Source organism: Tetrao urogallus, assembly GCF_951394365.1.
Source record: "Tetrao urogallus genome assembly, chromosome: Z".
NCBI classification, from domain to species: Eukaryota; Metazoa; Chordata; class Aves; order Galliformes; family Phasianidae; genus Tetrao; species Tetrao urogallus.
This window is the reverse complement of record NC_136816.1, coordinates 65,945,391-65,961,977: the sequence shown is the minus strand read 5'-3', so window position 1 is coordinate 65,961,977 and position 16,587 is coordinate 65,945,391. Positions and strand designations below refer to the sequence as shown.

Here is a 16,587-nt window from a genome sequence, read left to right as displayed (position 1 = left end):
GGTAAGAGTGTAGTTTTACTGTTCAGGTTTCTTTGAATCCTGAGCACAACATAAAATCAAGAAATTAATTCTTGCAAAATCAGACAAGGAAAAATAAAACATTTGGCACAAACTCCCACAAACTGAAAGCAGATCTTCTGCTCTATTAACAATCTTAAAATAATTGGCATTTCTGAAATGTAATGCAGGGTGCTTAAGACAGAGTTAAGAAATGGGGAATGACAAGTGAAGCAGGTGAAATATCGTAGGGAGAGGGAGAAAATTAACACATACAGAACAAAACCAGCTTTGCATGCCAAGAAGTATGGGGAAACAAGGAAATACAAGGGACTGTTTTTAGACAGTTGGCAGAGGATGACTGAATAATGACCAGTGTGTTTTTCAACTTATTGCAAATTAAAATATAATCATAGCAATACATCACAATACGTAACACATGAAATCCTGTTATACTGGAAGACTGAAGCTTATTATTTTTTCAAATGGCATTGATTCATACCCACATCCCTCTGGTCTGCATCTTACCTGGAGGACCTTGTTGGCCAGGCTGTCCCGGGGGGCCAGGGATATATGCGTTAGATGCAAGCACTTTTTCACCAGTGATTTGCTTGCTAAGATCAGCAGCATTATTTGGTAGCAAAGCAACCTGCCAAAAGCAAAAATCACTGTAAGCTCTCCATCCTTAAGCTGGATAAACAGCACTCTTGATTAAGCTTTCATGAGGACAAATAGCATATTTGTGTACTTCAGAAAAATTGTAAAATATTTATCGATATCCATATTCTTAATAAAACTGTTCTGCAACCTTAGTCAGGATTACACTTCACATGACATCAAGCAACTTAGCACATGGAGAAAAGAAAATGCAACCATTATTCCCTGATAGAAGTAAAATAAATCAGTTCTGCAGCTAATTCTTAAAGGCACACCAACAGCACATGGCTGTGCAGATGAATTGCCCGATATAGGGGCACAGGACATGAGAACTGGATGGGAGATCCTGGAGGTTATTTACACTTCCTGCATCACGTACCAAGGATTGGAAGATACCACGTGAAAAATATGACACCATTTGATTTTAAGGCATTTATACATTCTGGTACTTTACTTCCCTTGGGATGTGGAGCCAGCATTTTGCTAGTAGTCCTGGTTTTACCTATAAGGCTGCCCACCTTCCAAGTCATCACGGAAATATTGCAAGTCTATCCAAATGGAGGACACAAACAATTCAGGTGAGAAACAGCAAAAAGCTGTGAAAAACGGAAGTCTGATAACTGCTTGGCATTTCTCAGAAAACTTCTCTTTTCTCATTTGAGTTTCCTTCTGTTCATTTTCTATGCTTTTTCAGGCCAACATCTGCTCAGATATTTACATTTGAATTGCTGCACAAGCCCCTAACATCTCAGTGGTTTCAATGGGAGACCAAAATGCTTTGTAATCACACTGTTTGACCCAATGGAGCTTGCATCTGCTCTGAATAAAGACACAAGGCAAAAGCAAGTAAGAATGCAAGGAAAACTGCATGCTGTGGTTTAAAATGTCATTAACCATTAAATATCAATTCCTGCTTGCCCAGATTGAATGTATTTAATAATGAAATATGTTTTAAAATATTCTGCAAGTGCTTAGTGTCTCCAGAGGAAGCTGAGGGGAGATGATAAGCCAGAAGGCTGGTCTACAGCGAGAAGTTTATTAATGCTGAATGGGCTGCATGTGGAGTGGGGAATTCTGAGGAGCTGTTTCAGCAGGATCAGGATAGATCCACCCCTGGGTCATCTTTGTTGCTCACTGGACTCCGCAACGTTTGCATAGGAGAGGAGCATCAACTAATATGTATAACTCCTGCCTTCTGCTAGTGGTTTTAATCAGTTGTTTGGAATTCCCTGCACTGTTCTCAGGACTCCTCCTCACGCAATTATTTGATATATACTCTCCTGCCCTTCACACAAGCTTCATGTTTGTAAAGCACCGAAAAAATAGTAATGCTATGCACCTGCAACACCTACTATATGTGGGCAAATTTCTTTTGGCAAACAAGTTATTAGTGAATGAAAGCACATTGAAGAGCAGCCAGTGTTGCTTGCAGTTTAAGGCTGAATGCACCAGAACAGTTCTGAAGGAAGAAAAAGTAAGGAAAGAACACTGGAAATGCAGAGCTCCCAATGGCACTTCATAAACAATGGGATACAAAATATGATGAGAGAAATACAAGGGTTTAGCAGCCATTCCTGACTTGTGCTTTGGAGCACATTGCTGCTCCAAAGGCAAGGTGAATGCTCTGAATATAAACTAAACAATAAGATGAAAGCCTTAGAGGAATCCCATGTGCTCCCTCCTCCCCTCTGGAAATCAAGCACTTCACGGAAGCACCACAGGGTGGTGATTCAGCATGCCTGCTGCTCTGGTGTTGGCCTTTTGCGCTGTCATGTTGGATTTTCAACAGAAGAAAGTCTTCTTCATTTACCAATGGCTCTGTCTGCTGACAAGCTTTGGTCAGCACACTACAAACATGAAAACCTGACAGCACTGTATTGTTGAGGCAGTTTTAAAGTGAAAATATTTTTGCTGTCATCAATGAGGCTCAAACAGGTGAGGAGCACTTCATCTCTTCCAGCCTTCCTCAGCAGGAACACTTATTCACACTGAAGAAAAAGTGAATGTTTCTCCTTGAGAGTGGCCACCATTGAGTGTCTTATTAATGGATCTTCTCTTCAGAGCTTGGGCCCACGTGAGGGAGCTGCTGGTTTCTGCACAGCCCCTGCTGTGAACAGCTCTTCAGATTGTACTGCAAATGGCCAGCCTGGATTAAAAAGATGCTACTCATCATGAAGGAGATTTGGAAGTGTATTCTTTTCTGTTGCATAAATAAAATACTGGCTTTTTCCTGCCAGCAAGGCTGTTTTAACAATAACTTAGTTTAAAAAAAGATCACATAGCTGCTGTGAAAGCATCTACACATGCTTCCCCACTGAGTCAGCTGGACTTAGGCACACACTGGGAATGCCAAAATACCCACGATCTGGTCTAGCTCACTGCTCTTTGATACCTTCTGGACAGAAAATGGCTGTTACATGTACTACAGCCAAACCATGTGTTTTTGATATTGACTCACATCCTCTCAGGGGCTGGCTATACTCACTAGCCTAATTTCTGTTTCACCTTTTAACTCTACGAGGATCTTGATATAGAGTGACCTTGACTTTCTCCCTCCACAGCTCCAAATCTCAGTGGCCCTTGAAAAATATTTTTCCACATGCGTGCAAATATTAGTGAGGGACTACTTTAAAGAAAGGCATTGCTAGAGATAAGATCCCATATATTCAGTGTTGAATGTTGCATGTGGAGTTTTGGGCAGTTTCTAGATCTGTGGTCTATGTGACTCTGGTAGTGCTTCTTGGTTGTGGAATTCTATCAGTGATTTCTAAATACAATTTTTAAATATACCTGCTCCATAAGATCTAGCCATTCCCCAAATTCAAGATCTCAACTGCTTACTTGATTTCTTACAAAACTGACTGTGTGTCAGCATGTCAGCACGTCCCCTGCTTTTCCAGCTTTCTGCTTTTCCTCCTTCCTACAAGGCTAGTAGTCTACTACCTACAGTCTAGATCTGTCCACAGCCCTCTAGAAAATCAGGAGAACAGTGCAGCCCATTTGATAACCACGTAAGTTGAATTTCTGTACTTGATCCATAAACTATTCTCATGTTGGATCTGGAATCCGTGCTGCAATCCTCGGAGAAGGTGCTGATGACATCAACCACCTCCTTTCACCCAACAGTTTGTGCACACTCTAGAGGCTTCAGTGACACGAGTTCAATTCCCTCTTTTCCTAAGAAGATCCAAAAACAAACTTCCAACCTCCAGAAGCACATTCCAATTCACAGTTGTAGCATTTGCAGGACTGGATCCTTCTGCGACTCTTCTGCTATACATAATTTGATGTGAAGTTTGTAAAATCAAAATCTTTAACCACAGGAATAAAGACCAAAGAGTTATTCCCATAAATTGTCTGTCTGGCAGCCAGTAATGAATTTTTATGTACAAAACAGAAAGCTTCAACCGCAGATACTGAGATGGCCACAGGGAGCTGTTAGCGAAACGCAGAAGTTTTGTGTCTCCTTGGGCAGAGGAGCAGCGTGAGGCCAGAACTCTTCTCTGCGTGGGTAAAAGGTCTGTAAGGGGCAGGGTAAGAGATGCTGAAGGCATCTAGGGATCATCTCTTCCTGCTCTGCATGTGGCTCAGCTCAGTGGTTTTTCTCTGAGGATGCCAAGTTGATCAAGTCCCACAAGGAAAATACTTGGGTACAATTTAGTCCATGTACTACGACAGGAATTATCATTAAGGCACAGCTACAAGTGCGACAAGAGTGTGCCAGGCTCCCAGGACTCAGGCTCCCAACGCTGATGAAAACTTTCCCTTAATCCAGGCGATTCGTTTCCACGCATTCCTGCAGCAAACAGTTGGCCAACAGCTCGGTCCCAGCGCTCAGGCAGCTGCGAGCAGCTCAGCCTCCCAGCCATGGACGCAGGCGCTCCGCAGCGCGGCTCTGCTGTGTCCTGCTCGCTGTCCACTAGCAGGAGCTGTCTGAAAACCAGAATGTCTTCCACGTACAAAATTCTGTCACTTTTCACGTTTGTCTTCATACGGGTTCATAAGGAAAGCAAGTTTTTTTGTTCGGTTTTGGGGCTTTTTTTTTTTTTTTTTTAGATTTTTGAAATAAAGAATATGTCACACTTCAGTGTATTTAATTTTAGTGAGGTAGATTCCTTTCTCCATAATGGAATTACACTGAATGAATAACATTAAATTCAGCAGGTGAATATACCAATTTATGTTTTGATGCAGTGAAATTAATTGAGCAGCTTGACTGAAATGATGACAACCTGCCAACATGGACTGCTTACACTGACCCTGCAGAGCATTTCCATTTCAGAGAACTGAATATTTGGAGGAAGTGTCACCAGAAAAGGCATCTGCACCTGCGTACTTGGTTCTCCAAACCCTGTGTATCTGCATTCTTTAAATCCTACCAAAATGCAGAAGGAGGTCACATATAGGAGCAGACAAAGTTAAAGGTCAGGGGATGTTTTTGTGTGCAATGTAATCAACTAAAAACTCATGGCTGAGGCTTTTTTTCTTTTAACAATCAAAGCTGATGTGCGTGCTAGTGATGTTTTATGTCTAGCCACACACCTCCTATTTGGCAAGCATCCTGTATCAACAACTTGGTAGTGCAAAATCATATTCTCCCACATTCCCTCATCAGCAGAATGTCTTGCACTTACATATACTTGGGGTGGATCAAGTCCAAAATCCCATGTGTTCAGAATGAATGAAAAACTGAGGACAGTGCATCTTGCCAAGAAACCTGGGCTCACGTTGCAAGAGGTTTTGCCAGATCCTGTTACCATAAGCTTGGGTAGTAATCTGCTTACAAGCAGTGCAGAAGCATAAGGAAGAGATGCTCTTCCTATGCAATTTTAAAACACGTTGCCATCATCTTCCAGGGCAAAAGTGTGATGTGGCAGTGACAGTTCCAAACACCTTAATTTGTACTCAGTTGTCACAAAACACGCAGGTCTCATAACATGATTGATCAGTGTTCATACCTTTTGCTTCAGTTGTAAAACCGTCTGCTTTATTTGATGAAATTCCTTACAAGAGGCACAGCATGTCCCTGGTTTTGCCACGTTTTCAGATTTCTCAGAAAGTCCAGCTGAAAGAAAGCAGTTTCCAATACAAATATAAAGATCCAAGGAAAAGAAGTTCATAAAGTAATTGCAAAAGCAACTGGAGTTTGAAAGGTCGTTGCATTCCCCCAGACTGTGAAAAGAAGAGGCAATCTCACCATTATTAATGCCTTGACTGTGAGCTGCTATACAAGGCTGAAAAATTTTTCAGGGACAGCTCTGAGCTCATTTTTAATGCAGCTGTTTCCAGTTAACAGTCACCAAAGTATTTATTTTTTTAATACCTGAAAAAGTTTGCACCCCTTCTTTCATCTTTGCACTTAGGGCAGACCGTTCCTACAGGTCTGTCTGGATTTACAGTGCCCTGAAGGAGCAAATTTTCATATGCTGTAAATTACAGTATAACTCCTCACAATGTGGCCATTTCACTCACTCTGCACATACTGCTCTTTATCATCATGCTTTTTCCCCACGTGACGGGAGATTGGGATTGAGAACAGTGATAAGGATTGAAATCCACTGGAGAGAACGGGTCACACCAGTGAATATGCTGTAAGAACAGGATCTTTTCAAGAATCCTTGAAATGATTTGAATTGTAAAAGATGCTGCAAGTGCTTTTTTGTATGCGTCCTTTTCCTGGTCCCATACTCAGTGAATCATTTCTGCATCATAAACAAACAAGCTTGTTTTGACAGATGTCCACTGAAAGAGAAACGTGGTTTCCAAAACACATACTTGCAAATTCCGGATAAGCATTTTTTCTTATACACGCAGTTGCTGAGAAGCATAAAGTACACAAAGGCTCTGCATGTGATGTGTGGCCTTGTACGACATCTCCAGTGAGGGTTATCGGACACCTTGGCACACCGATCCCTCAGAGCATGCTTTGTAACGGAAAAGCTGCGGGTTCTCCTGGAATGTACTTACCTATTGTTTTACATTCCTCATATCAGCTTTAACACCCTTCATCTTTTCCTAACTGTGTACTGATTATGAAAAAGTCTGCATCGTTTCTAATACAAGCAGAATTTTCTAATACTACATAAGTCACGTGCTACTTGACTTTAAATGTCTACAGCGTCCAGTAAGGGACATTGCAGCCATCAGATGGTCACCTACAGACCATCAGTGCACAATCTTTGAAAAAACTTGTTTTCAGTAGTTTTCGTCCATTGGGTGTAATATTTTATCACATAAGCCCCTGTCTTACTGCAGATAGCAAGTGGGACTGCAAAGGCAGGATGCTGGAATGACCACCAGCAGCAGGGCCTTGGTGTAAATCCTGGTGTAAATCAGTCAGAAGATCAGGAAGCAAAGGCTGGGGGTTTTCCCAGTCACTACCTGCCTGCACGACACTGCAGTCCTATGGCACTGTGGTAATCCACAGCTCTCCTCCCTATTTCATTTAGCATTTGTCTAAAAGTAAGCTTCCTGCTTTCAGAGCTTCCCAGCCCTAGTTGATAGCGCGTGGCTGAACAGCTTTCTGTGCTGTGCTTGGATGGCTCAATGCTTATGGTCAAAAGGTATTCCAGGGCCTTCTCCACTGACCCTCACATAAAATGGTTTTACCGAATTACAGCTATTATGTCTCCCTGACCATTTGTTTGGCCACAGCCCCTCCGAGAAGGACTCTACCATTGGTCATTTTGACTCTCACCAATGCCATTTTGCCCATCTCTGGCAGAGCTTGCAGCATGTAGGGTTTTTTTTTCATCTTTTTTTTTCCCCCCTTAACAAGTAGCTGTTAAGCTGTTATCAGGACACCTCTTCATATTTCTACAAGGCAAATTTTCTCCTGACTGTAAGTCTGCACTGTGGTTCTCTCAGGGGTTCACCCTTGTCAATTTTTTTCAGCTCTCTAAAAACATGAGAGTGCTCTGACATGTTCACCATCAGACCTTGGTAAGATTTACAAAAGCCCATTTAGGGAGACATTTTTAAAATGTCCTTTTTAAAAATTTCTCCTAAAAACTGTGTTTGATACTATTCTTAACCAAATTTGTTTTAGTAGGTATCTTAACAAATGAGTTCTCTCATACAACACACACACTGTGTTAAGAAATGTTGCTGACAGCAACATGCGGTCACGGAGAGAAACTGCCAGAACCTCTGCTGTTTGAGACTCCAGCAGTCCCACCAGAGTCAGTAGAATTATGAGCAGATTAAGCAGCAGTGAATTTGGCCTCTTCTTGCATCATAAAATGCAGTTTACCTTCCAGAAAGATGTGGTACATGGGGCTGAGGACTGCAGATAAACAGGGCTGTAACAGCCCGTGTAGGTGAACAGCGCGGGGGTCAGCTAATGTTTGGAAAATACCACACCAGAGAGATTTCTGCAAACCCAGTTGGACTGATTTATCTGAGGAAGAAGTCCAACAGTGTCACATAAGCAAGTGTGAGCTGTGTCCCCAGAGAGGGATGGAATCCCCTAACTCATACCAGACATGAGTGTTGATTTGCCCAAAGAAGGAGTCATCCATCAAACACTCGCTCTACCCCCATCTGATCCTGCATCAGGACCAAAATATGAATACAGCCAGACTAAAGCACGGAGAAAGCCAGAAGCCACCTAGGATGGGCCAGAGGGGCAGGCAGCAATCAGCTGCAGCCTCCCACGCATGGTGCAGACACTGAGGTCACCCACCAGGATCAGTTTGGCCAGCGTTGAGCAAGACGCTTACATAACCTGTTTTCATTGCACAGGGAAACTAAAATTACTGCAGAGAAGGCTTCAAGTAGCCCCATTTAGGGAGGGTTTCTGAAGCATGAAGTCCAGCTCATGGGTGACACAGAGCCTTCCATCTAAGCAAGGTACTGGTGAACCCTTCAGTGCTATCAGTAAGAGAGCAGCTCAGGGAGCAACATGTTGTCTTTGCCCTTGCTCAAAGGGCTGATGCTGGATGAGAAGGAGATGCTGGCAGAGCAGAGCTCTGCAGGAGCTGTGCTGCGGGCGGTCTTTGCATGGAAGCTGCCTGGTGGATCATCTGTGTTGCATTATCTGGGCTCAGCCTGCTGAGATGGTTTAATGTGCCTGCTTCAGAGCGGGTGGCTCTATTGTCTCTGTCAAACACAACGTCACTGTGGATGCAGGAAAAATGCTCCCTGTTCTCGCGTCCCACTAACAAATCCAGAGCGTTCAGTGGAGCTCACTTGTAGCTCAGAGCCAAAAACAGTGCTCAGGCTGCAGCCTCTGTGCATGGCAGGATGAGCACAAGAGATAGTTCTCCAGCAAACACACAGAAAGCGTAAACCTGGAGAGAGGGTTTCTTGAAAATGTTTCTTGAAAACAGAGTGCAATTGTTTTATGGCTATGTCAAATTGCTTGTTTCAAATATTAGAATGATTTCCACAGCCCTGAATGTTTCCAGTGATCAGTTATCCTGGATGCTTCAGACATTACCCTGTCAGTAAATATGAATTAGCCAGAGGTAAATTTAGCTAAAAATGCTATTTGCAAGGGGATTATTTATGCTACACGTATTTCCTTAATGCCCCCCCCCACACTTATAAAGGAAAAATATCCAAACATTTGAAAATGACAAGAAACAACTAACGTTAATGGAGAGGCTCCAGCCACTTCATTTGATTTTCAGGGGAAAACGAAAATTATAAATGGCTTTGGCCATCCAGTGAGACTTAGAGCACCCATTGATACATGTGCTCAGGCATTAACAGATGAACTTAGGTAAGATGCCATTCATCAGAAGAGTGAAGTTTCCTTCTTCATTTCCCCCACCCTCTTTTTTTTTCTTTTCCAGAGCACAGATTGTTGTCTTCCTCCCCGTTTTTAAAATCGTCCTATCAGTATTTAATCTTCAGTACTCTAAATACTGTAATTTAATAACTGGGATGAGGTCAACAATTTCAAAGTCATTTACACTCTGTACACATTCATGCTCTGAAAACAGCAGTGAAAAGGAAGTACAAGCCCTTACTCTCACCCCTTTTTCGTCACAAATTACTTCCAATGGAAAAAACCCCATCTCTTGAGCTCTGGGCTGTCTGTAGCCTCTTTGGGCAAATAGTGCCAATGCTCCATCATGCACACATACAGCAGTGCTTCCTGACGGCCAGACGGAGCCTCGTGTGAAGCAGACCCTTTGACCCCAGACCTTTAACCCCAGCGGCACGTACCTTTATCTCCCTTGGTGCACGTCCTGCCATCCTCCCCCCGGGTGTAGCCTTCGTGACACTCACACCTGTAGCTGCCCACAGTGTTGACGCAGATCTGTGAGCACAGTGTCCCATTGCTGGCGGCACACTCATCGATGTCTGGAGATGAGTGAGAACAGAAAGCGTCCTGAAGCCGGAGTTTTCACATCTCGGGTAAATAATAATCTTCTTCTTAAAGTACCAGGAGATTTGGGGTTTAAATAAATAAGTGGCTGCTGCACTGCTGCTGCTTCATACCGGAGCTCTGTGCAGACCGACAATCATTAACACACCCGTCGTTTTATCAGTGAGCACTGTGTGAGTGCTTTTTGCACCAGGCAGCTCACTAAAAGCTTCATCCCGACAACCCTGGCTCCCTGGCACGGCAAACTAAGCAGGACACAACTCCTTGTGTCAGCCACATGAGCGCAGCTGCGTGAGAACTGCAGAGAACCACAGGACAGTGACAACTGTCCTGAACCAGATCCTTCCCATCTGAATGGAACCCCAAGGACTGGTTGTCCTAATCAGGCATGGTTATAGTGCTTTGAGGGTTACACCTAGAACCGTGCCCCTCTTCTCAAATACTACTCATAACCTGCAGGAGGAATTAAGAAAGGGAAAACTGCATCACCCTGATGCTTCAAAGCGCTTAAGTGTATATGGCTTTTTTTAGGTACTGCCCACCCATAATTTCAGGAGGATTTAGGTATCTTAGTCATGGGGACCAACACTCAGCAGAATTAAAAGCCACATTTAATATGCAACTGTAAAGAAAATAAAGAAGTTTTGAAATCTAAACTGACCCCTAAAGAACGTGAAGAAGGAAAATACGTCTCGAACCAGAGAGAAGCACTTCTACCCACCCAGGCAATACGGCTTCTCCCTGTTCCTGTGTCTCTCCCGATCGTAGCGGTACCCAGGATAGCAAGTGCACAGCACCCGTCCGAAGTTATCCGTGCACTGCTGTTCACAAGGGGCTTCAGCACACACATCATAGTCTACGGAGAGAAGTGCACGGTTAGGAGACAGTATTCTAGATGTGGCCTCACCAGGGCAGAGGAGAGGGGAGGATCACCTCCCCCAACCTGCTGGCCATGCTCTTTTTAATGCACCTCATGGCAACTGGGTTATTTATTAAAACTGGCTTTTAAGCAAGGGATACTTATCCAGTTTGCAGAATTTAAGAAGAATTTTCAGGAATTTTACATTACCTAAAAGTTTTTTGCTGTTTTCTTCCACAGTCCTTAAGTACTGATCTAAGCATTTCATATGCAAAGTACTGAGAAATACAGTATGGCAAACTGCCAAATCCAGGTAGAAAATATATCACAAAAGAAAGTTAAAATCACGCAGTAACTGTTCATACCTAGCTATAAACCTCCTAGCAAGGAACACACTGCTGCAAAACCATCATCACCCCTAATAACAGCCATGTGAAGATCAGGATACATTCAGTCACTAGCCATGCTTGTGAGTGAGATCCCAGAAATCTGCCTGAGGTCCCACTTCAAAACCCCAGGAGAAGGAAGGAGCAGGAGGAGCATCCAGCCTCCATAGCAGCTCAGATCACCCTGCTGAAGGCTGGGTTTTATGCCACAGCCATGCTCTGAGGTTATTTCAGAGGAGTATCACCCTGCACACAGTGATTCACAGTGCTTGGATAACCCTGCAGCAACAGGGCACTGTGTGGCCAAGCAGAAGCATCTGACCTCTGCTCCAGGCATAACACACAACACCCAAACCTACGTGTTTCGACTGAGTTCCCAGCAATGCACTGTCTTTCCATACACACAGTATAAAATGATTAAAACCCCAACTCATTACTGACTCATGCTAATGACTAGCAGACATCTCTGCTAGTACGACGATTTTTCCAAACAATTAAAATGAATTAATAGATGGAAAAGCAAGTGAAACCACATTTGCTATACGGAGTATTCAGAACACATGCGAACAACTGTGGGCAGAAGTGACTATGTGCATGGTTACAAAAGCGCTCCAAATGGGGCTTAATGAGCCACGGTGTGCCAGCACCAGTATGGCACACCAGAGCTCCTTCAACTGAAAAATACTGTCTCAGTGCCAAGCATTTCCTCTCTGGTACTTGTTACCTTGTGAATCCTTTCTTTCCATTGCACTTCACAGTGGGTTGGCTTTAATGCCAGCTGTGTCCATGGTGCTGTGGTTGGGGTGGAATAGTGTAGATGCCTGGGTTTGGAAGGAAAACATGGCCACTGCCTTCAAACCTGGACAACCTTCTGGATAGTTTGGGCTTTTTCAGTGACACTGGGGATGCAAATTTTGGAACTAACAAATAGTCACAAATATAAAGGGCCAGAGGCAATTTTTCTGAGCATGGCTGCTATTTTATTTTTCCACATAGATGTGGCTGATTGCAATGACTGGCCTCTGTGCAGCAGCAAAGTTGGAGTACTAGGTGCTGCATGGAGCTCCTGGCACTGCTGTAGGCTGCAGGCAAGGGATGGGGCTGGATGGTGCTGTAGCACATGGGAGCACGCCCTTGTTTAGCTGAGCATGCCTGTGCCTTAGGCAGTTGCCCTCACAGATGCTGTATTTAGCCTGTTCCAAAATTTGGCCTGTTCAGTCTATTCAGAGCTGAGGAAGAATGATCTCTGTCCTCACTGTGCTTCCATGAATAGACATACACTAACAAAATTAGGAAAAAAAGAAAAAAGAATATGATAAAATAAAATAAAGCAACAGAGCTGGAAGGGGCCACCTTCCATCCAAACAGGATTAACTACGTGCAAGCCTTTCCTCAGATGTTCAAGTAACCCACACTTAGGAAGCCTTCGGGGATGGTATACCCCACATTCCAGAGATGAAGTATCCTTGTAAAGGGTAAGATTTTTACTAATGCCTGTTCCAAATTCCCCTTAATGCCATTAAAGCCCATTATTTTTGTCCTCCTCTCCCTGGCCATGAAGAAGAGTTTGCTTTCTGCTTTGCAGCCTTTTCACATAAATACTGCTAACAGATCTCCCTTCAGACTTCTTTCCTCTAGACTAAACAGGTCCCATGTGGAATGACTCTCCTAGGAACGAGGCAAAACTGGACAAAAAGTGCTGTGGCTCTTGGCTGTGGACACCACCTCTGCGTGCTCTGAAGCAATAAGAATACAGGATTCCTCACATACCTGCCCCTTCTTCACCAGCCCGGTCTCAGAAGGTTTGAGGACGAATCAAAGCTGCACAGCAAGGATCAGGCTGTTTCAGACTTCAGGAAAATACGAAGCACTGAAGGAAATAATGCCTCTATACATGCCTCAATGAATTCAGGAGTGACAATGCAACGCAGAAGGTTGCACCAAGGAAGTTTCTTAAGTAGCATTAGTGAGGAGAGAGCAGATCTTCTGAGTATTTGTCTGTCATGGTGTGCTTTGCATGAATTAGCCTGAATTAATTTGGTGAATTAGCCTGAAGACAGGAAACTTAACTAACAGATCATTGGTAGGAAGTCTGCTCTTCAAGAAGCTGTTTCAGACTACAGCTCTACTTCAATGTCAGCAACACTGAGAGGCAGGACCTGCTTGGAGCTGTCAGTTTCTGAGTCAAAGAAGAGGAAAACTATTCTGGTAGAAGTGCAAAGATCTCATTTTGGCCTGATTTGTTGGCCAAGTAGAGTGCAAATCAGACACGCAAAGGAAACTCCTCTGTTTCCCAATGGTCATGGCTCCCTGCTCTTGCAACTGAAACCTATAGAGAGACATTCAGCCCAATGCCAACAGAATGCAGGACACAGCAGCAGGAACTCAGGTACACTAAGCTGCTACACCAAAGATGGAAGAGGAAAAACAGGACAGAAATGAAAGATGGACATGGGCAACCCTTTGGAGAAAGAGTGTGTTCAGATAGCAGCTGCCAAAAAGAAAGGCTGGTGTGCAAGGGAAGGGTCTAGGCCTCTTCTGACTCTTCTCTCTGCAGCCACTGCTAAATCACAGAGAAGGTGAGGCTGGAACTATTTCTCTGAGCTTTAGCTTGCCAGCACTGGATTAAAAGGTGCAGATGTGCTCTAACAAGCTCACATCTGCAATGTATTTATGTGCCTGTCTCAAGATATGCATTTCATGCAGCTCCTCCTCCAAGACTATGCCAAAACAACGTGCAAAGAGCCAAGTGATGTATTGTAACAGAGTAAATGAAAGAACTGCTTCATTGAATCATGTTTCTCATCCCTACATCAAAAGCCCAGATTGTCTTGGATGTTACAGCAGCTGCTGTGGGCTGCAGAATTCAAGGCAAAATATCTACTGAGCTGAAAAGGGTGTAAAGAGACAAAGGGATAGCAGCCACAGCCAGTGGAGAAATTCAATGAATGGCAAAAACCTAGGTTACTGAGATGCAGTTAGTAGGCAGGATTAAGTAAAGTCAGTGGGTACACAGAAATGCTGCTTTCATAATCACCTGAAACCTCAAGAGATGAAAATTAGAACCCTCCTATAATTTGCCATGGCTCTCACTATATTTTCGCTCCCATTACTTCTTCTGCTGTATCCATTATATTTAGTGAAAATAACAGCATATAGAAGTGTTACAATTGACAGGAAAGCAGCAGGCCAGGCCGCAGAGCCCTGGCTTTCTTCCACCCTGAAAGGATTCAGGGCTTCTTCCTCCTACGCACAGACAGGGTTGAACAAACCCAGCACAACCGTCTCCTCCAAGTGTCTCACACTGAAGCCATCATCTCACATCGCACGCCCTGAGACAAAACTGCAAAACCACAGAACAAGGATGCCCTTGTGAGCACCGACGATGCCCAAACCCATTCCTCCTCATGGAAGCAGGAAATGTACAACTCCTGTTTTTAAAATATGACATTTAATATCTTCTTTTTTGTACAGATTCCATGAGTGTTTCCAGCCAACAGCAAAGGTACAAAGGACACAAACAAACAAAAAAAGAGACAGCAGGACTGGAGTTTGGTTTATGATCCCCGTTGGCTGGAGACTGAAATCCAAAATTCTGCTAATATCAACAGCTGATATTAACAATGATAATTTGTCACTTTTCTTTTTGAAACATCACCATCTCAAGCTGAGACAACATCCACCCAACCTGTTTTTTTGGAGGAAATGAATTTTAATGTATTGTTGTCTCTGGCCATTTGCTTCTGTGTGGCCACTTCTCCTCTCTTATAACTTCTGAGCCAATTTCACCCAAGGTGAGCAAAGTGTGAGGAGTGATGGCTCTTGAGACTGGGCCAACCAACCAGCAGAGGCCTCTGCCACGGTTAAGGCAGGCAGACCTCAGCCTTTTTCTTACAAGAGATGTGCAATCAACTTCTGAGCACTGGATCCCAGCACTCTCTTTCAAAGCCTCTGGGCAGCCTGTCAGGAGAGACAGATTTCCTTTCCACTGTGAATTTAACCACCCCTGGTAATTCTCAGTCCCTGTGCCCACAGCCAGAAGATGTGGTGAAAAAGAGGCATGGTATGGCGATGCTTTCCCCTTGCTGCCTGCAGGAAACAGGTGACAAAAGCAGGACTTACTCACCTGGTCACTCCATGCATTTCCAAGCCAAATCTCCTCTGCTAGACCACAGGGGGAGCATGAGCTCCTGGATGCACAGACTGCTCCTGGACGCACAGCCAAGAGCAGCATGTGGCTCTGTGTTTGCACCAGGTCCTGTTACAAGATCTGTGCAGCCACACGTACTCAGGGAGGATTAAGGCTTGGCATGCTGAACAAAACTTTTGGAAGACGCTGATTTTTTTATTTTCACAACAATTTCTTGGAAATTGTTCCATGTGTGCGGTACAGCCCAGGCTGTGGGCTGTATCAGGATGCTCTCCCAGACAGCAGTGCAGAGAATAGAGCACACATGGAAAGACAAATGCACAGGGAAAGGAAAGGTAAGAACAGCAAAACCACATACCTTCAGGGATGCACTGTCCAAGAACAAATTTATAACCCTTACAGCATTTTTTCCTGAAAAATAATAAAACAAAATAATGAATAAATAAACATATTCTCTAAAGCTTGGTGTCTCTTTTAAAAACAGTTACAGATAGGTTATGGTTACAGATGCGGTGAACCAAACCAGCAGAGGATCCTGAACTTTTCTCAGTGTTAAAGAACACAAAGTGGAAAGCCATCACTCAATCCACAGTATCTATGTTGCTCTGCTCGGAGAACTGGAGAGGATCACAGACATCTGAAAATCTTGCTTTTCTGTGTTGAAAGGACACAGCACACCTCAGTGCTGTCCTCACACACAAGCCAGGTTGTAATTTTCTTGATATACTGAAGGGTGTTTTCAAACATCTGTCATTACAATGTAAACTTGCAGAAAGGGGTAAGGCTCAGCTTGGAGTTCAAACAAGATAAATGTTATCAGTCATTTCTCATCTTTTAATAAAACTGGAAGGTGATAAGTGAAATATATTGAATATTTCATTTGCAGTGAAAAAGTGCATCTTATACGGGCAGCAGGTCAAAACTATAGTGAAGATTCAATAGCATCAGATCCTTTTAGTGTGCCTATGGTATGAAAAAAGTCTAAATGATGAGAAATCAAATGAATTTTTTTACACCAAGCTGTGATGTCTTGTAAGTAAGTGTTCGGCCAAATCAGCCTGCTTTCTTTCTAGGCAGCACACTAGAGCAGAATGTTGGTGCCTCTTATCACCCCAAGAGCTGCTGTCTGCAGAGGCTCCTGCAGTGACCTTCAAAGGGCCCCAAGCGGTGCTGGCTGGGACTTGCCAGAGAAGCAAGCTAC

General features: G+C 43.7%; 1 protein-coding gene across 1 annotated transcript in view; it reads right to left on the bottom strand.

Annotated features, from left to right (window-relative positions):
• Positions 1-16,587, bottom strand: part of CCBE1 (collagen and calcium binding EGF domains 1) — a gene marked incomplete at both ends in the record, with an annotated part of 85,782 nt that overhangs the window by 3,603 nt on the left and 65,592 nt on the right. The window contains 5 exons of the mRNA XM_079548201.1: positions 526-646; positions 5,613-5,719; positions 9,829-9,966; positions 10,713-10,847; positions 15,745-15,797. Coding sequence (XP_079404327.1) covers positions 526-646; positions 5,613-5,719; positions 9,829-9,966; positions 10,713-10,847; positions 15,745-15,797 — 554 coding nt within the window. The remainder of the gene's footprint in view (positions 1-525; positions 647-5,612; positions 5,720-9,828; positions 9,967-10,712; positions 10,848-15,744; positions 15,798-16,587) is intronic.